Below are 19,555 nucleotides of genomic sequence, written 5' to 3' on the forward strand. Positions count from 1 at the left end.
TGGAGGCGTCATGGTGTAAATCGACTCAGATCCGAGTAGATTTTAGCGCGACCGGTCCTTGTGTAAACTCCCGACGTAACATACGCATAGAGTCGTCATGGTGTAAATCAACTCAGATCCGAGTAGATTTTAGCGCGCGACCGGTCCGTGTGTAAATCGACATGCAGAAGTCGATCTACTGAAAAGCGGTTTCCTGTGTATTTCTACTCCAATCTGAGTCGATCTAATCAGGAGACCTGCTTTGTGTAAATCTACTTCGAAGTTGATTTACGCAACAGGCTGCCAGTTATTAAATGACGTTCTAGACTCGAAATACACGCGTCCTTGCCAAATTCAGCGGCGCTGCGCGCACCAAGGTCATCAAAGGTCATTGACCTTGACCTGACTTTAACGTGACCTTGTCATCCACCATTCTGCATTGCACCAGCACCATTACAACATGTTTGAACGTTTAAAACCACAAAAAGACTGGAAACGCGCGGATACTGTGAGCTGGCATGCGCCGAATCGCGATTATGGCCAAACATGGTCTCTAAAATAGGTCACGTGTCAAAAAGTCGGTTGGGTCAGGGGTCATGGAATTTTTAGGTTAGGTGTAAAATTGATGAGCTCGAGGGTACGAAAAGTTTCGTCGCGATCAGCTGCTTGTTTCACGAGAAATTTGCGACAAACCATGAGGGGTCATCCGACCGAAGGTATCTACCGTGTGTATGGTCACCGTGTCGGGACCTCGGTATAAACGGACAGACGCACCCACCTCGAATAGTGTTAGAGACAGCTGAAATCCGCTGCAATCATTTTAACTCGTATATGACTGAAAAGAATCGGCATTTCGCGGATTCACTGAAAAAGAATCGCTAGTCCGCGGATTAACTAGGAAGTTCGCAGATCCCCGCGACTCTTCAGTGACTTCACGGACGCACTGAAAACTCTAGCAAATCCGCGGAGCCACGGCAGTGATTTCGCGGATTCACGAGAGTTTACGTGACTCCGCGGAGTCCCTAGGATCAACCAGTGACTTTGCGAACTCACGGATTTCGCGGACACACTGTAACATATGCACACAGCTCTCGATTTCACTGGCGTCTGTTCTGGTACGGGTCGACAGCCACACACCTGGCCCTGCCTCTGTGGCCGTCCGTCCGTGGCGGTATGTGCGCTCCATGCGGCGTGACGCCGGCTTTCGACGGGGAGAGAAGTGGCGCCGCGCGTCGTCCGGAGTCACTCCTCTGCTCTGCTCCGTCACCCGGCGTCACTCTCCGGCCGCTGGCAAAAGGAGCTATTCAAGGGCAATGTGTTGTATTATCCCGCGCCGGGCCGGTGCTCTGAGATTCCGCGCCGGGCCGGGGGGCGGGGTATCTGAACACTCCCCTTCTAACTCGGCTCCTGGGCCACGTAGCGACACGCGGTAAGCGGCAATCGAAAGAACGTCCAAAATAAGGACGAAAACACCTAGGTCATTTTTTAGATCAGGTCAAAGGTCAGGTCACGAGAGGTCACCAAAGGTAAAATGTTGACTATTTCAACATTTTGGAAACTGCCAACGGCTATCTCGGGAACCGATAGAGCTACAGCGCCGCGGAAAAGCGCATTCGATAGCCCTTTTACAGACCTTTCTGGACAATGTTCTCAGATTTGACCTCAGGTCAACGGTTTAGCCTCCAGAGGGCAAAAACTCCAAAAATAGCCGTTTTTACGAAAAGCGTTTTTTTCGGCAATAACTTTTGACTCAAAAGAGCCATGACAATACTTTTGTCAGCATCGTGTTCCTCTCGTCGAGACGCGTCGAATGAACTATAATTTGACCTTGAAAGGTCAACTTGAAAATTTGAACTCAGGTCAAGGTCATGACCTGACCGGAAAAGGTCATGTTGCATATCAGTCGATCCGCAACGTCGAGCCGAACACATCTAAGGCGTTCTCAGCGCTCTAGCACGCCTCTATCAGTAGTTATTAGCGAAAAACTGTTAGATTCTGTTCGTGACCTGAGATGACCTCGGGGACATAACGAGGGGTCACAGTTGCCATTTTCCGGTTCAGTGTGTCAGTTTTACCTACATCTCGATGTTTGAGAGTGTCTAGAATAGCGTTCGTGCAAAACAGACGCTTTTCAATTTTCTCCCATTGACCTATAATGGAGAGACCGCAAAATTGACCTGACCTTAGGTCACCGATATCAAAATTCCGAGATGAACATTTTATTGATAATGTTGCTCTTATCAATCGCTGAAAGTTTCAAGGCAATCGATCAATCAGTGTAGCTATGACGAGCATTCTTATTTTTTCCGAGGTGAGGTCACTTGGCGTAACCTGGTGACCTGACCTAAGGCGACCTGGGTCTGAAATTTTCACAACATGTGCGGAAAAGATGCACGAAGAGGTGTGCCAAAAACAGCGGCGCGGAGCGCCGCCGTTTTTGAGATATCTGCGAAAAACCGCAGGGGGGGGGGGTGTTCAAACAGACAAACATCCCCGGCCCGGCGCGGGTTATTGCAAATATTTTAAAGGGACCCTCCCACCTTCAAAAAAGTTAATGAATTGGCATGAAAATGATGTCGCTCGGTTCAGAAAGAGCAAAAATGAATATCTACCAAATTTCATCGAAAAATATTCACCGGTTTTCAAGATATTAGACTTTTACTTTTGTTTACTTTTTGGGATCTCCGCTGTTCCTAGCGACTTTATTTGAAAGTGCGGCATTTGTTGCGCGCAAAGCAGCATATACCACCGCGTGCTGCCAAACGTTTTAGTAAAAGATTTAAAAATCGTTAGATCTCCGCTGACGTCACAAATTCTAAGGGGGCATACCAATGCATTAGCCCCTTAGAATCCGAAAACTGCAAGTTTGAAATTCCATATCTCCGAATTAAAGCATTTTTCGATGTTGTGAATGCCCAAACCGGTATTTTCAGGCCATGGCCACCAATTTGGCTATCTCAACTCAAAACTAATGTTAAGGTGGGAGGGTCCCTTTAAAGCCGTTATATGTGATTAGGCGAAAAACCGCAGGGGAGGGGGTGTTCAAACAGACAAACACCCCCCGGCCCGGCGCGGGTTATTGCAAATATTTTAAAGCCGTTATATGTGATTAGATTAGGCGCACTGATCGGTGCCGTACAAAACGTCATGGAGGTACCGTGAAATGTGCGAATAGCCCCGGACAATCTCACTGTTGCAGTGATATGGGAAAAGGTACTATAAGATTAATGGCTAATTCGACATTTTTAGGTTTCGAGGGAGAAAGACAGGGGAGTTTAGACCCTCAGCTTGCCCCGTAGAGCGTGGGTAACGTGCCCCAATGCATACCAAATACCTACACTTACCTAATAGTGCTTTTGGTGACATTTGATCTCAATACCGTACACATCCTTCATGCGGATTTTATAGCTGTGAATAGTGAACACTGTATAGCACTGTAAAGAAAAATAAGTGGGAAGACTTACTAAACCTGTCCTATGTCATGACACATGATACTGACCCATTTCGTTTTGCACCGTCCGGCTGTTGCGCCATGCAGTTGACTGGTGGCCGATGCTGTTTCATCTGTTCGGCAGGGGCGTGCCCGAGTCGGTGTCTGGTCTGGTCTGGATCGGTTTCCTGATGTCAGTCGCGGTCGTCACAGCGCAGGTCAACGTCCAGTTTGACGGGGAGGTAAGACTAGAAAACTACTACTACATACTAAAACTACTCGAAAACTGGGGATTACTCGGCTCCACTCTATTGCATTGTAGCGGACACGCTGTGCACGCCTTATCAGCTAGTGTATGCGTATATTAGATATTTTAACCTTCCAGGCGGTGGTGGGGGGGGGGCATTTTTTGCCCCCCCCTTTAGTTTTTTCAATATATCTCGAGAACCGCTGCGCCGATCGTCACCAAACTTTCAGTACCCTCCCGTGAGCAGCTAGCGCACATGGTGACCAAAATTTTTTCTAAAGGCTATGATAGGTTGGCCGCTAATGACGTCAGAGTGACGTCATTTTTGCCATTTTCGACCCAAAAAAAGGTTTCGCGGGAAGAGCTGTCAGGCCTACAGCTTTAGAGATACAGAAAAATGTTACAGACATAAAAGGTGTAGAATCAAAAGGGCTACAAAACTGCTATTTCGTTTTTTCGAATTTTTGGTGTTATAGCGCCAAAAAATGTTATAGCGCCTCGGTGTTATAGCGCTTTCCCTAGAAGCCCCGTGAACGGTGAAACATTTTATCTTTGACCTGACCTGTGACGTCATCGGTGACCCCGAGGTCAATGAAATTTGGTTTCCTTCAACAAATTTGACAGGGCTATCGAACGCCGTTTGAATTTTTCGGATCCGTCCAGTAGTTTCGGAGATACGGGGGGGGGGGGCAAAAAATGCCCCCCCCTCCACCGCGCGGAAGGTGGCTGGTAGGCCCACCGCCTGCCGGGTTAATCATCACGTGATCGTGGCTGGATGATCATTTTGTTTGGTGTACCTATGTAGGCAAATATGGTTAGCTGTCATCTAATCTTGCTTCATCAAGCGGCTCCATGCTGTCCGCCATTGGTGCAGTTGTCAATAATCTGGCACTGCCCATCTCAATTATCCGCACATGGCTCAGAGCTGTTTGAACTCTGAGCCTTCCCTCGTAAAAGTGTCTGTTCGCTCCCGCTTCCCGTCTCCATAAATCTCCTATACCCTCCCGCCTCACTAATACAGCTGTCACTAACCCCCGTCTCCCGGTCGACAGATGCTGGCTCAGGAGTCCTCGCGGAGCACGCGGCAGAGCTGGCCGCCCTGGAGGAGGAGGTCGCCGGCAGACAGGTATTTACACCCACCTCTGCAACACTCTGCCGCCCCGATACCACAGTAGATGAGCCAGTGCCGCGGACGGCCGCAGGCACGGCTCCCGTATACCGGCCGGCCGGCGCGGCACCGGTTCCCATCCGCCGGATTTACATTGGCCCAGTTTCGTTTGCATACGACTGACTTTCAGTGTCGGCGGCTGCTGTGCTCCCTATCACGCACGCTGCGACAGGTGCTTTGCATAGATTGGAGGGTGACGGCGTGCGAGGCAGCGGAAGCTTTGGGCTTATAATGGGCCGGGGCAGCGGGCTGTCTGGGGAGGGGGGGGCGACAACGCTCTCCCAAATGACATCCAAACACAAATGAGCGTCAGTTTTGTCTATCATCATGTGTAAAGAACAGTCTGTAGCAGCATGATTACTACAAACAACTCTGTTTGTTTCATTTGTCAAGTGGAGCTTTCTTCTCCTCATAAAAACGTAGGGGTAGGCGACTAGGCATTTACGGCGATACTAATGATGACTGATAATGCCAAATCCGGACACCTTTCACCACCAATGATTAACGTTGGTCAAATTATCCAAAAACATAGGAGCTAATGTGTCTTTGGCATCACGTCGCCCCTAGTGACCAGTCTGCCGCACATAGTGTCCGTTCGGTGTTCCGTCTTTAGTGACCAGTCTTCTGTCACTTAATCTGTCGCCCTCAGTGATCAGTCTGTCGACCTTATTGACCAGACTGCGGCCCTTGACCAGTCTGCCGTCAGTGATCAGTGTGCCACCCTTAGTGACCAGTCTGTCGCTATAAGTAACAACTGCCGTCCAACAAGTGACCAGTCTGCCGCCCTTGGTGACCAGTCTGTCACCCTTAGTTGTCAGTCTGTCGCTCTTATGTAGTACTAGTGACCGGTGTGCCGCCCTTAATGACCGGTCTGCCGCCCTTCGTGACCATTGTGCCGCCCATAGTGACCAGTGTGTCGCCCCTAGTGACCATTGTGCCGCCAATAGTGACTATTCTGCCGCTCTCAGTGACACTGTTCCTGTGTGTCCGCAGACCGGAGAGCAGCAGTTCTCGGCCCCTGTATCTGGCCGACCCCCGGCCGAGCGGGCAGCGTCGCCGGATACCGCCGCCACCCGTGCTCTCACACCTAACGGCACCGCACGCCGGCCGCCTGCCCAGCCTGCGCTTCTCGCCGTCCCGCGAGCGCCAGCAGTACCAGTGGTACCCTCGGCCGCCACCAGGGGCGCTGCCGTCGTCCAGCGCACCAGCAGAAGCGCCCGATGTCCAGAACTGGAGGGGACCCGACCGATCAGCGTCAGAGAGGTCGCAGCCCGGAGGTATTCGTCGCGCCGACGGACCGGCAGGGCTCCAGCACCAGCAGGCGTTCCCTCCAGAGAGACCGGCGGCCGGCTCACAGCTAGGTACAGACTTACGGATGCGGCCGGCTCCGAGCCCAACCAGACGACAGGAGCCGCAGAGCGGGTCGGCGGTCGGTGCGTCAGACAACCGCTCAGGACCCCGGCCAACACCGTGGTTTGATGACCAACCGGCCACCGAGCGACCGAGGCAGGCCTCTGCCGCTCCGCCCACCGAGCCAGCGCGGCGGCCCTGGCGGCCAAGGACGGACGAACACCGGCCGGGGCAGCGTGACACACCCAGTCACACGGCGACAAACCCTGGCGAGCGGCGTAGCGATCAGCCGGACGGGTGGGGCCTGCGGCCGTCCGCCCACTACGCTCAGCTGGCACTGGGTGCAGCAGCTGCCAGCCAGGCGGCAGCCGCGCTGGGGGCGACGGAACGAGAGGATGCAGCGGGACCCGAAACCCCCACCGAATACGGCCAAAAGACCACTCAGTATGACGACGGCGAGCGGTACGACGCCGGGCCAGGCGCATCGGAGGGTATGCGTACCACGCCGGAGACTGCAGAAACCGCCAGTCCGCCGGCGGTGAACGTCGTCGAGCGCACCCGTCTGCCCGCCAGGGAAACTTGGGGATCAGCAGGTGTTCCAGCGACCTACGAGCCCCACTCGCCTGTCCATGTAGCTGCTGAGCTGGCGGCGCTCTCAGCTCTGCTGACTGAGTCAGGGAACGGCCTGGGCGCACAAGAGGACGACCTGAAAACACTTCCTGTCGTCCACAGGCGGCACAGATACGAATCCCAGGTGAGCCGCGCACCGCTGAGTTCCAAGGATGTCATAAGGGTTCCGCTGGGTCGACCCTTCGGAGGTCGCGAGGACGAGTCGGCTACGGACTCTGCAAGCACAGAATCTACGGGTCCAGAGATGATTGGCACAGTCTCTGACAGTGACTCCACTACAGACTCTGTCGGTGTCACGGAAGCTAACACAGCGCAACAAGCCGTAGAAGGTGACGTCGGTCAGGTAAACGCAGAGAAAGAAGAGCTGTCTGATGAAAGACTCGCAGAGCTTAACAAGATCGTATGGCCTACCATCGAGAGCGCAGACGAAGACTCTCTCCAATACGATGATGCATATTACGACTACTACGACTATGAGACTGATGATCTAAGCAATGTGGACGTACCCCTCGCCTTCCCGGCGACTTCTAAATCACCATTAGCTTCAGAGGCTCATGGTGAAGAAGACATCATTGATAATCTTAGCGAGACTACGTCTGGTATCGTGATCAACAACGCAGAGTTCATGGAGCTCCGGCCAGCAGCGGTAACCAGAAGGCCGGTGAAGATGGCCACTGCCGCAACGACGGAGCCGGAGGACACAGTCTCTGCTGGGGTCACAGAACAAGAAACCATCACCCCTTCTAGCAGTACAGAGCGGGAGGATGTCGTCTCTACTGCCATCACGGAGCATGAGGAAGCTGCATACCCTGAGAGGATGGAGTCTGATGATTATAGCACTACTAAAGCGACAGAGTTGGAGGACGCGCTCTCACGCAGAGGGCTGCAAAAACCGGGCCGCAGGAGAGGTGCAGAGTCCAGGCGAATCGACCAGCCCCACGACACTCAATCAAGAAAAACGACATCCGGCCAGAAGATGGCTGGATCGGAAAGACAAGCCAATGTCTTTGAGGAGAGTATACCTGGCTCCAAAAGAAAGGTGGAGGAGATGTACTTCGAAACAAGTCACGACAAAGATGATGAGTATATTGGCGTCACTAGCTCGCACAGTACTGACGTCGTTGAGGCTGTGCCTGCGGTGACGGAAGCTAGCACAGAAGCCTCTTCTTCACACGAGAAGAATGGTTACTGGAACGACAAGCCGTCACCGTACGGTGGGTTGATAGACGATGTTGTTGGGGAAGTTCTCCAAGAAATATTCCATGAAGCAGAGGTCACTTCAACGCCAGCTACTTCGACAGCAAAAGTAACCAATGACATTGATTACGCTGCATATGATGATTTTGAGCTCTACGACGATGACACAGAGCTACCATTGACAACTGAGGCGTCGATCAATGGTTTTACGTCTGTAGAAAACGGACTACCGTATTCAAAAACAAATATTGACGCTGCTGCTAACAACGACGAGTCAGCATTTGATATGCCGAGTGCTGCGACCACTATCGATCCGAGCACTGCTACAACTGTGCTATATTCGCCAGGAAACCCTGCTGACGAAACAATATCAACCACAAAACGAGGAGAGCTAGGCATTGTTCGGTCAACCTCTGAAAGCAGTCTAGGCGATGGTGATTTATCACACGTCGACCAAACAAGGCAACCGGTATTGATGGACACGAAATCAGGTATCGCGCCTCTGAGCACAAGTGAATCGTCAACTGAAGCAGCTACCGTGACGTACAGTGAGGATCAAGACACGGAAGAGGAGGCGCCACGGGGCATCAGCCAATCGACTGCATCAGTGACGAGCCATCCTTACAGAATAGGAGCACCAGAGCTCACCAGCAGCTCTGCGCCGACTCCTTCAAGTCTGTACCTCTTCTCGAATTTCCCAGAGTTCGCGGGCAGTGAGCAGGACGGGGCAGATACTGTGACAAGCTCTCCTGACTATCACTTCCAAATGGACGCAGCGACTGATTCTTCTGATGGCGAGCTCGATCTAACAAATCATGGGCACGCAGACACTTCCAATGAACAGATTGACATGACAGAAGCAGTTGCGTATTCTGACGATCAGCTTGGAATGACAGACGACATCGATGCCCCTCATCACAAGGGCGGTATGGTTAGAGAGTTGATGCCAGACAGTTATCAACAGACTTCGGTGACATCAACCGCAGCCCCTAACGATCAACAGGACGTGGATGATATGAACCAGGCCAACGTTGATCAGCAGTTCTCAACTATTGCAACAGAAACCGCGTACAATGACCTGGTGGGAATGACAAAATATGATGATACTCAGACAACGCTTCCCAACATTGTCTCAACTACAGAGCCAGAAGTACAGGTCCCTACAGTACGGTCAACTGAGGATTCAATATCGGAGCTGGTCGACGGATTGTCCACCGCTATGAGCCAGGATCTAGCAACACCTGTTGAGCATGCGACAACGTCAGCGCCAACCATCCTAACAACAAAACAAAATGCTGCTCCATACACATACCGTGACAACATTGTTACGGAAGGAGCAAGCTCAGTTTCAACTCATTCCTCTGAGGAACACAGCAATGACCAGCTTGATGAGTCTTCTACAATGCCCACGGACTTCGACCGGGAACCAAAGAAAAGCACTAGAAAACCCATCCCACGTCTGCAGTCACGACCAACCTTCTCAAAGTTCTACCGCTTCGGGAATGGGGCTCCAGTCACCAGTACTCAGTCCGCTGTGACAAAGCCTTCGTCTCCACCGACCGACGAGACTAGAACCAGCCAGGAAAGTTCACCCTTCACTTCCACACAGCGCATCACTAGGCCAGTTTCCTCTTCCACGCAGGCGACCACTAGTTCCTCTTTCGAGGTGGTACCCAACCCAAGCACCGACGCAGGCGCAGCAGCCACCGCGTCCCCATCACTGGACGAGGTGCGGTCAGCAATCCAGCCGTTCAGTCTGGCAGAAATGCTCGTAGAGTCCGGTCAGAGCCTGGCCGCCTTTCTGAGAAGCGACTACACAATGGCAGACGTGATGGCGATTATAGATCGACTGCGTGCCAGACGAGAGGGCCGTCCTATCCCGGTGACGGATGAGACGCTTGCGCCGACCCCGACGACCGCACGGACAGACCAAGTAGACCCCCAGGTTCGGCGCCCTTCTGGAGCTCAGTCTAGTGCACAGCTCCCGTACGAATACCAGCCAGACGAGAAACATCACAAGGAAGCCGGAGTCTCGTCGGGTGGTGAGAAACAGCTGCCTTCTGACCGAAGTCCACTGGAAAACGCTGTCAACCCTGGGACAGAGTCGGCCCCTCGGCGGCCGAAGCAGTGGAGTCTGGCGGAGATTCTCGAACAGAAGCAGGTCTCGCTGCCCGAGTTTCTGGCAAGGGGCGGTGACGTCAAGCAGTTGCTTCTGGAATATAATTCTGCAACGCCCTCTCCTGACACTGAAGACGATGCCATCGAAGAACTGTCTACAATCAAACCACAAGCCGATGTCAGTGGCAAAATTTATAGCCTTAAGGAGATCCTTGGCATAAGAAAGCAGACGCTCAAACAGTTTATCTCTGGCGGGGGTAACGTGACCGCCATTCTCGAAGAATACAATGGCGTAGGCTGGCGTGCGTCGCTACGCACCACCACAGCAGTTCCTGCCACCTCTTCATATACACCGACCACATCCACATCGTTTCCTGGCGCCCAAGGAGACCCGGATGAGCCGATGACACTGTCTGTGCCACTGGGAGAGGATGACGATGACCAACAGCGCGACACTCAGCCGGGCATCCGACTTCTCTCGCCGGCACCGGCCATCTACGGCCGCCCGGTCACCCTACTGCCACCGGCGCCAATCGGCGACCCTCCGCGTCGGCTGGACACACCACCACTATCCGACCACAAACCTCAGCCAGCACTGCCCACCGTGCTGCCGCACGACGAGCTCTTCGAGCGGATCAACCAGGAGACAGAGGCCATGTGGGCGGCGGCCGGCGGTGGTGGCGGAGAGGGCCAGCACCAGGTGGACTCGACTGTCTTCGACATCGAGCTGTCTCCGCCGAGCGGCGGCATCAGTCCGGCCGTGCGGCACGCCGTGATCGCCAGCGGCGCGGTCGGCGGCTGCGCCCTCCTCATCTTCGTAGGGCTGATGGCGTTCTGCAGGTGGCGTCAACGTCGTGACGAGCGCGCACTCGGCCCGTGTCCGGCTGCGGACAGTGAGCGCAGCAGCAGCCCCCTCGATCCCAGCCGCATCAACGTCAACAACTACGCCAACGCATACCGGACGAAGACCACCGGTTTCTGGGGCTCCCTAAGGAAGTCGTTCAACCAGCGCTACGCAGCGGCGTATTCAGACACTCCGTACGGGGGTGTCACCACTTGAGGTGGCCTCGTGTGACGATTCGTGGGTAGGTGCTGCCGACCGACGGGTAGCGTGAATGTGACGAGAATATCAAACGCCAGGGACCAGTGTAGTGGTCGTAGCATGAAGGCTGCCGACTACCGAGTGATAACAATAAAGGACTGTGGCATTGACTGAGATGCGCTTAGACAGAGCTGAGCTAAGGTGCACCTTATGAGTAGTACTAGAACCTGCATTTTATTGTTGCACCGGGAATGAAGCTTCTTTACTTTTAGCATTGACGATGGTTCACCTGGCAGATAGTGATAGTTAGCCTTTACATTGCATGTCAGTGTGCTTCAAAACGGACGAAAGCTGCCAGCCTTGTTGCGGATCCGAAGCCTGAGAGATGGCGTCGGTGCCCGATGGTTCATACCAACTATTAGACCCTGGACCCGTGCTGAAGGCGCGGTCCCTTCCGATGCCGTCGCGCTGTCGTGCGTACTACGTACGTCTCTTCCCGTCTGTGTGATACACCCTGCCACTCTCTCAGTACTGAGCGTGATACACCCACCCTATCGGTACCAAGCGTGATACAGTGTACACTCTGCCACCCTCTCAGAACTTAGCACTCTTCAATTGACTTGTGTAATCCGCTGAATGTTTGGTGCTTGTGTAAAGTGAATATTTATTAATGAGAGACTTGTCAATAAACTGGAGCAGGTATGTACAGTTTGCGCGATGCGCAAAATTGTCAAGTATCTTCATTTGAGAGAGGTGTTTTTGCTTGAAGCAACTTGTCATTATTGTTACGTATGCAGGTCATTCAGAAGGTCACTAACCCGGTCGGGCCCGAGGGTTAACCCTCGCCGGCATAGGCCATTTTGCGTCCTTCGACGGCACAAGGGGGGTGGGGTGGTACCCGACCCCCCCCTCGCGTTTGGCCCCTGATCGAGCTAGAGCTTCGCAGAAAAACGAGCGTGCTGCCCGTCATGAGAGGAAGCCGATGATACTCAATCTTAACCCGCGCCCCAGTGGTGGTCTCAGCCAACTTCGCCCTAGTGGGGGGGGGGGGGGGAGCATATGTTACCACCCACCTCTAACTCAAAAACTAAGAGGGCTAGAAAGACGCGGTAAATGAAGTCGATAGCTCTCAATGCGTACGTTTGAAAGTATTCCCGTCATTTTTCATCTTAGAGCAATATTGGGGTCACTGGAGGTCATCAAAGGTCAAAATTTGCCAATGTCATTATAATTTTCAGAAAACATGCATTTATCTCGGGAACTATGATAGCTAGAAAAACACATGGAAAAGCAATCGATAGCTTTTGAACTCTTCTTTTGATAAGATTATCATCAGAATTGACCTCAGGTCAACGGTTTAGCCTCCAGAGGGCAAAAACTCCAAAAATAGCTGTTTTTACGAAGTGTTTTTCGACAATAACTTTTGACTTAAAAGAGCCAAGACATTTCTATTGCCATAATCGTGTTCCTCTCGCCGAGACGCGTCGAATGAACTATAATTTGACCTTGAAAGGTCAACTTGAAAATTTGACCTCAGGTCAAGGTCATGACCTGATCGGAAAAGGTCATGTTGCATATCATTCGATGCGTCCCAAGAAGACAAACACAATAAGGTCATCCCCAGCGTCCTATCTCTTTCCAATCGAGAGTTATTGGTAAAAATATGTTTGTAGCCTCAAATGACCTCGGATGACCTTTCTAGAGGCTATCAGGAAAAAAAGACACATTGGTCGTCACGGGTGGTCCAAATGATTGTGATTCTGAAATATTTGGACTGTTCCTATGCGTACACACGGGTCTAGAGGCATTTTCATTTTCTCTATTGACTTATAATGGTAAGGTCACGGAACTGGCCTGACCTTAGGTCACGGATATAAAAAATCCGAGATAGGTATACAAATTATAGGCGCCCATAACATCATGCAATTCACCAAGTTTAAAACCTTTCTGACAAACACTGCAGGCTGGACATGATTGCAAACTGTTTTAGGCTTGGTCAGTTAACTTGATCTGGTGACCTGACCTGACATGACCTGGGGTTAAAAATTTCACACATTGTCCAAAATTGATGTACAGCCCAACGCTAAAGTAATGTAGGGTTTTACCAATCTCAACGGTTGGCTTTGACTGGCGATTGTTTAATGCGGAGTGATCGAAAAGAAGATGTCAATAGCTAAAGTTGCAGCTGCAAGGGTGACGATACATATAAGCTACATTCAAAGTTTCATTGTAGTCTGGTTAATCGTTCATAAGCTTCAGAAGCAGAACATACCCATGACTGAAACCCCACATTACTTCTGCTGTGGACTGTACAAAAAGCTACTCCAAGCGGCGCGGCGCGTTTTTTATTCACACACAAAAAACGCGACAGGGTGGTAACATATGACCCCCCCCCCCACTGGGGTGAAGGTTAAACCGGCGGCGCTTGCGAAATAACGGGGGGGGGGGGGGTCGTACAGCTCAGCACGGTGCGGGATAATGGACTAGAGAATAGAGATCACTGTAAACAACAGGCTGCAGCGTCCTGGCAATATCGCCGCTATAGCCTGGGGCCTCAGACCCGAGTTGTATATTTATAACTGGCCGCCGTTTGTGAGGCGCATGCGCACGGGGTGTCCGATCAGTGGTCCGGAACGGGCGAGAGACCATGAGCCCAGAAGGCACAACGCGACGGCCGACTCATAGACAGCACTGGCACACGACGTCGACAGCTTCGCTGCAAGGAAGGTGGGTGAAGCCTGCGGGTAAAAATCATTTTCACCTATCACTTCACGGCAGCACCTACCTATCCTAAGTCCATATTGACATCTTCCTTAGTGGGCGGTTAGAGGTACATGCGCATGCTGCTGAGCATGCCTCCTTACTCACCGCTCCCGCCCGGGTGGAAGTCTCTGTCACCTTCGCCATGATGCGGGAAGGGACGTTTTCGGCCACACCCGATAATTTATAAAAAAGGTAGTAAGGTGTCAAAAACAATCGTTAGGACTAAACGAGTAACTTCTTTCAAACTTAAGCGATTATTTTTCGCTCAGGGGGCCCGTCACTGGCAAGGTGAGGCACGAGGTCTCCGTACTATCGCCAATTTCGCCCCTTGCGTGCTGGCTGGCTGAGAGTCTAAATTCGCTAGTGTATTTCATCAAGTGAGGTCCCTCTAGTCATCAACTTTTTTAATAGAAATAAATTTATATCAGTTTTAATCATTTGACATCAGAAAAAATATCCAATCAAACCCAATACTATTTTCAATTTTTACTACATTACCACTAGGTATTCCAATTTCCAGGTGTTCTTCAAGAAGGTGCAGGATGCCCGGGAGCTCAACGTCAAACGCCAAAAAGGTAAGTATGTTTTAATTCGCATCCTATTGGGGTCATTGTTTTATGGCCGAAATGGACCATAAAACATGTGTCACGTGACCCATGCATGATATAAAGTTTATGTGACCTAGGCTGACTTAGCCTTGATCTGAAAAATTCGAAGTACAAGTTTGGTACCCCCAGGGCATTTTAGGCATACCTATATTTAGGAATGTGTAAACCAAAAATGAGCTTGATGAGACTGGTAAGCACTGCAGGCGTCCAGAGCTCAAACTGTGAAAAAGCCGAAATTTTGATAATTTTTGCTTTGACCGTGACGGCACCGGTGACCTCGAGATCAATAAAATTAGGTTTCGTCAGACAATTTTCAAGGGTTATGTTACACCGTAGATTTAGAAATTCTGACAATCGGCACAACAGTTTTCCCTGACACAAGAGTTCCCTGACAATTTGGCAAAAGCTGCCTGAGATAAGCATAGAAAGGGGTTCTGTAGAGCCCTCCCCCCTCCTCTCCCCAGTCAACCGTGTTTGGAAAATATCCCTGTCATGCGCGCGGGTTAATGAGACAACGCTTGCGGCAGAACTTTTTTTACACTTTTTAAACCGTCGTCGATCAGGGTCTTCTGGAGCGTCTTCAGGATGGCGTGGTGATCGGCGACGGAGGCATGATGTCGGAAATGTGCAGACGAGGATACGCGATTACCGGCATATGGACGCCCGAGGTGTGTGTCCAGCACCCGTCAGCAGGTGGGTCCACTGCACGGTGACCTGGCCCCGTCCGTTAGGCAACAATCCGGCGACTGCCGCTGTCTGTACTGGGTTATTCGGTGTGACTACCGTTAACACTGAAAGGTACTTGGTTACTCGGTGTGAGCGCCGCGGACACTACTCGCCACTCGGTTACTCTGTGTGACTACCGTTAACACTGTAAGTTACTTGATTACTCGGTATGACTACCACTACCACTAACACTGTACTGGGTCGCAGTGCGAGAGCTGCACCGGGAGTTTGCCAGGGCAGGCGCCGGCGTGCTTCAGGCGCTCAACTTCTACTCCAACGACCAGAAGATGAAAGAGCGCGGCCTCGACTGCACCGTGGAGGAGATCAACCGCGCGGCGTGCAGGTACCTACAGCTGCATGTGTACCTGTGTATATTCCTTCATTGCCAGATCCGGGATGGAGATACCTATCAGATGCTACTCACGTTGAATCTCCCCCCACGCAAAAGGCATCGGATCGCATCCTCATCTGTCTGTTGGCCTGTCTGGTCTGTCTGTTTTGTCTGCCTGAGTCCAGTGCGTCTGTCTGACACCAGTCCGCCGTCGGAAGTCCGTCTGTGAGATCAGTTCGCCGCCGGCAGTTCGTCTGTATGATGTCAGTCCGTCTGTCCGACCTCAGTTCGTCTGTCTGACATCAGTCTATCAGTTTAACATCAGTCCGTCTGTCTGAGATCAGTCCGTCTGTCCGACATCAGCAGTCTATTAGTCTGAGATCAGTCCGTCTGTCTGAGATCAGTCTATCAGTCTGACATCAGTCAGTCCGTCTGCCTTAGATCAGTTCGTCTGTCTGACATCAGTACCTACGTCTGTCCGAGATCAGTCTATCAGTCTGAGGTCAGTCGGCCGTCGGCAGGCTGGCTCGGGAGGTGGCGGAGGAGGGCGACCAGCTCATCTCGGCCTCCCTGACAGCCACACCCGTGTTCGAGAGCGGCGCCTCGGACGATGACGTCATTGCCGACTACAAACAACAGCTGAAACCCATCATGGAAGAAGGCGTGGACTTCATCGTTTGTGAGGTGAGTACCGCAGTATTTTCGTTTTGTTTTCTTCCCATCAAGCAGTACCTATTAATGTGGAGGGTATTTTTGTTTATACCTAGATGTGATTGATAAAAACTTGGCATATGCCGTTGTACAGAGAACTATACCTATGCAGTAGAACCGTCCATAGCCCACTGACCGTAGGTCAGACCGCCGCCACGGATGTATGACACACCGGGACGCGCCCCTCGTGTGCCGCCCAGTGGCTGTTTGACATCCGTGAAATGGAGCTGGCGATTGCGGCCGGCCGCAGCACCGGCCTGCCGGTGGTCGCCTGTATGACGATCGGCACGCGCGGCGACCGCAACGGCGTGTCGCCCGAACAGTGCGCGCTGAGGATGGCCAGCGCAGGCGCCGACGTCGGTGAGCCTCCCGCCGACCCGCGATCCCAGGACGGAGGGTCTCACCAGCTGCCGCGTGACGCGCGGAGGTCTGATGAGGCAGCAATAGAACTAGTAGCCGATCAGGAGCCCTTGAGCTGACCTTTAATTTTACCTGCTGCATGCTCAACCTCACTGACAAACTACTGAGTCGAACCTCTTTGTTATTGTGTCGTATTGTCGCCAGACGTGCGGATACACGGATAGCTGGTAGTTGGAAACCATGTTATTGTGTCGTATTGTCGCCAGACGTGCGGATACACGGATAGCTGGTAGTTGGAAACCAGATAACTGACAACATTATCATTGATACGCATTTTTCTTTTCAGCTTGTCCCTATCACCTGTAGTAGCACGGTGTTTATGCCCGGTATCAGATACTCGATATCGGTCTGAGGCTTGCTGGCAGCTCGTGATTTCGGTTATGTCTACGTATTTACCCTTATCTTCCATGGACAGTTGGTATGAACTGCGCGGTGGGTCCACGTAACGCTCTGGCCACGATTCGGCGCATGCGGCTCGCTCTGGAATCGGCCGGCCTGAGCCGCCCGCTGATCGTTCAGCCTAACGGTCTGAAGACACCCGACGACGGGACGGAGGCACACCACCTGCCCGGCTGGCCCCTCGGTGAGAACGCCCGCCCCCACGCCAACTGGCGCGAAGATACGGTCCACCATTCAAAAAGCGTAAGAATATTGGGAAAATAAGATGAATAACCTGGGCAAAATGCCTATCCATTTGTCACGGAATAATGACGACGGGCTGGAAACCCCGGTATGACTCATTCGAACGGCCGCAAAGATAACTGTTATCGGCAACCATAAGCTGGAGCTGACGCTAGTATGGCGGGCTAAAACGCGGGGTGGCCACTTCGCTTCGGTCTCTACGCTCTTGACATGGTTTATTGGGGCTTTCGGGCTTTGCCCCAGTCTCCTCTACTTATCTCAAATGACACCTGCGGGAGCGAGCCTATCTCAAAAGGCCACAACACGACCCCGTTTATTGTGATCTCTTTCCGCCCACCCCTCCCGCGGTCCGGCAGCCATGGAGCCGCACGTCATGAACCGGCTCGAGGCGAGGGCCTTCGCTCGCGAGGCCTACAAGGAAGGCGTGCGCTACATCGGCGGCTGCTGCTACAGTACCGTTTACCACATCAGGTATTACCAGAGCACTGACCGCGAGCATCCACAGGAGCATCAAAGCGGCGCCAGAACGTGGGCGCACGAGTCTGAGTGAAACTTTTAACGGTTTGAGCAGGCTTTGCTATGCTCTCCTATGTAGATTACGAATCCAGCCTGAGCAGATATGTGTTGCCCTCGGTATGATGGTTTTATTTCAGCAATATTTAGTAAACTCAGCTGTGCGGCCCTGTTTGGGCTCGCTGTATTCAGTAATTTGAGCTTCGGTCCCGTCTTGGGCACGCTGTGCTCGGCTATGCGGCCCAGTTTGGGATCACTGTATTCAGTAATGTGGCCCTGTTTGAGCTCCTGTGCTCAGCTAGCTGGGCCCCGTTTCAGGGCGATGGCCGAGGAACTGCAGGAGGAAGCCGGCGGTGTCGCGCCTCTGGCCTCGCACAGCGGCGGCTGGGCCCCGGAGCTGGCCAATAACGACGACCCGGAGGTGGCAAAGAGGTCCGTCCACAGGGAGACGGTCGTCCCACAGCGATTCCAGCACAATTAGTTGACGGGGAGTTACAGTTGATGCCATCCGATTCTGTCCAGATACGTAACATTAAGAACAACTTCATCACGACTTAAATCAGCCAAAGTTTGCACGCTATGAACTTACAACAAAACGTTTGCGCGAGCATTTGCCACACAACATAGTAGGCACTGTGGTCTGTGATAATGTCATCAGTCATCACAGATAAAGATGGCTGAATTTATATCTTTACAACGATATCCCTGTTTTTCAGATCTACGAAGGAATATTGGATGAACGTCTGTCCCACGGCGGTGGAGCCCAAGCCAGCTGCTGAGTTTATGGCCGGTTGGGCCGACTGCTGCGGCTGCTGAATTCATGGCCGGCTAGGCGCACAAAGGCTCCTGAGTTTATGAACGACTGCGCGCACAGCAGCAGCACTGCTGCTGAGTTCATGGCCGGCTGAGCTGATAGCAACTGCTGAGTTTATGCCCGGCTGGGCCGACCCCTGCGGCTGCTGAGTTTATGGCCGATACAGCAGTTGCTGAGTTCATGGCCGGCTGGGCATACAGAAGCAGCACTCCAAAGGCTCTGAATATTAGCTGGCGGTCGTCAGAGAGTCCTTTGCCATATTCACGGGTACCTAATCATTAAACGTTCCTATGGGACTCTTGTACTCCCCATGATGCTGGGTATAGTGTAGTGATAAGAGTACTCCTGTTCAAGAAAGGTCTCCTTCATGAATAAAATGATTAAAATGCAACGCCTTTTGCAGCTTTCGCACTGAACCAAGCTTACCAGCTATCTGTGTCACCTTTTTCAACAGCCATATTTTCCCGTTGACTATCCGAGCAAGCCGCTCCCCATAGTCCCATGTTTGGAGGCGCATATTCAATCTCCCAACGTAGTCGTACGTTGGGACGCTATTTTCTAATGCCGCAGCCCACTCCACTTTCTAAGTGAGAAGCATGATCACTAACTGTTAAATCACAGGATACTGCCGACAATCGGTACATTCGTGGCCATCAGCCTGAGTTCCCATGAATTAGAGTTCCTGCGTGACAGCCTAGCGTACGTACTCCAAGCGTCCAGCGTGCACTCCACATCGTGGGATCACACGCTTGACGGTATCCAGACGCACGTTGTTGTTTCTCAACGCTCGGTGGCTTTGGGCCCACCCTTGTCATTTGACACCAGAGTATATGCTTTAGCATCAGCTATGTTGGTCTCTGGTTCTG

The 19,555-nt window shown here is 52.2% G+C and overlaps 2 protein-coding genes across 2 annotated transcripts in view; both read left to right on the plus strand.

The window, feature by feature from the left end:
• Positions 1-11,179, plus strand: part of LOC122388786 (flocculation protein FLO11-like) — a 42,686-nt gene extending 31,507 nt beyond the window's left edge. Inside the window, exons 2-5 of the mRNA XM_043380170.1 lie at positions 3,555-3,651; positions 4,709-4,782; positions 5,818-8,018; positions 10,506-11,179. Coding sequence (XP_043236105.1) covers positions 3,555-3,651; positions 4,709-4,782; positions 5,818-8,018; positions 10,506-11,179 — 3,046 coding nt within the window. The remainder of the gene's footprint in view (positions 1-3,554; positions 3,652-4,708; positions 4,783-5,817; positions 8,019-10,505) is intronic.
• Positions 11,180-13,808: 2,629 nt separating this feature from the next.
• On the plus strand, positions 13,809-19,085 carry LOC122388758 (betaine--homocysteine S-methyltransferase 1-like). The gene is made up of 10 exons (XM_043380133.1): positions 13,809-13,888; positions 14,445-14,499; positions 15,096-15,225; positions 15,466-15,601; positions 16,111-16,273; positions 16,501-16,660; positions 17,136-17,303; positions 17,719-17,833; positions 18,194-18,307; positions 18,592-19,085. Exons 1-10 carry the CDS (start codon positions 13,809-13,811, stop codon positions 18,689-18,691), a joined length of 1,221 nt encoding a protein of 406 aa, XP_043236068.1. The 3' UTR covers positions 18,692-19,085.
• Positions 19,086-19,555: the final 470 nt, after the last annotated feature.

This window comes from Amphibalanus amphitrite, unplaced genomic scaffold (assembly GCF_019059575.1).
Source record: "Amphibalanus amphitrite isolate SeventyFive unplaced genomic scaffold, NRLGWU_Aamphi_draft 000335F_arrow, whole genome shotgun sequence".
In the NCBI taxonomy this organism is placed as follows: domain Eukaryota; kingdom Metazoa; phylum Arthropoda; class Thecostraca; order Balanomorpha; family Balanidae; genus Amphibalanus; species Amphibalanus amphitrite.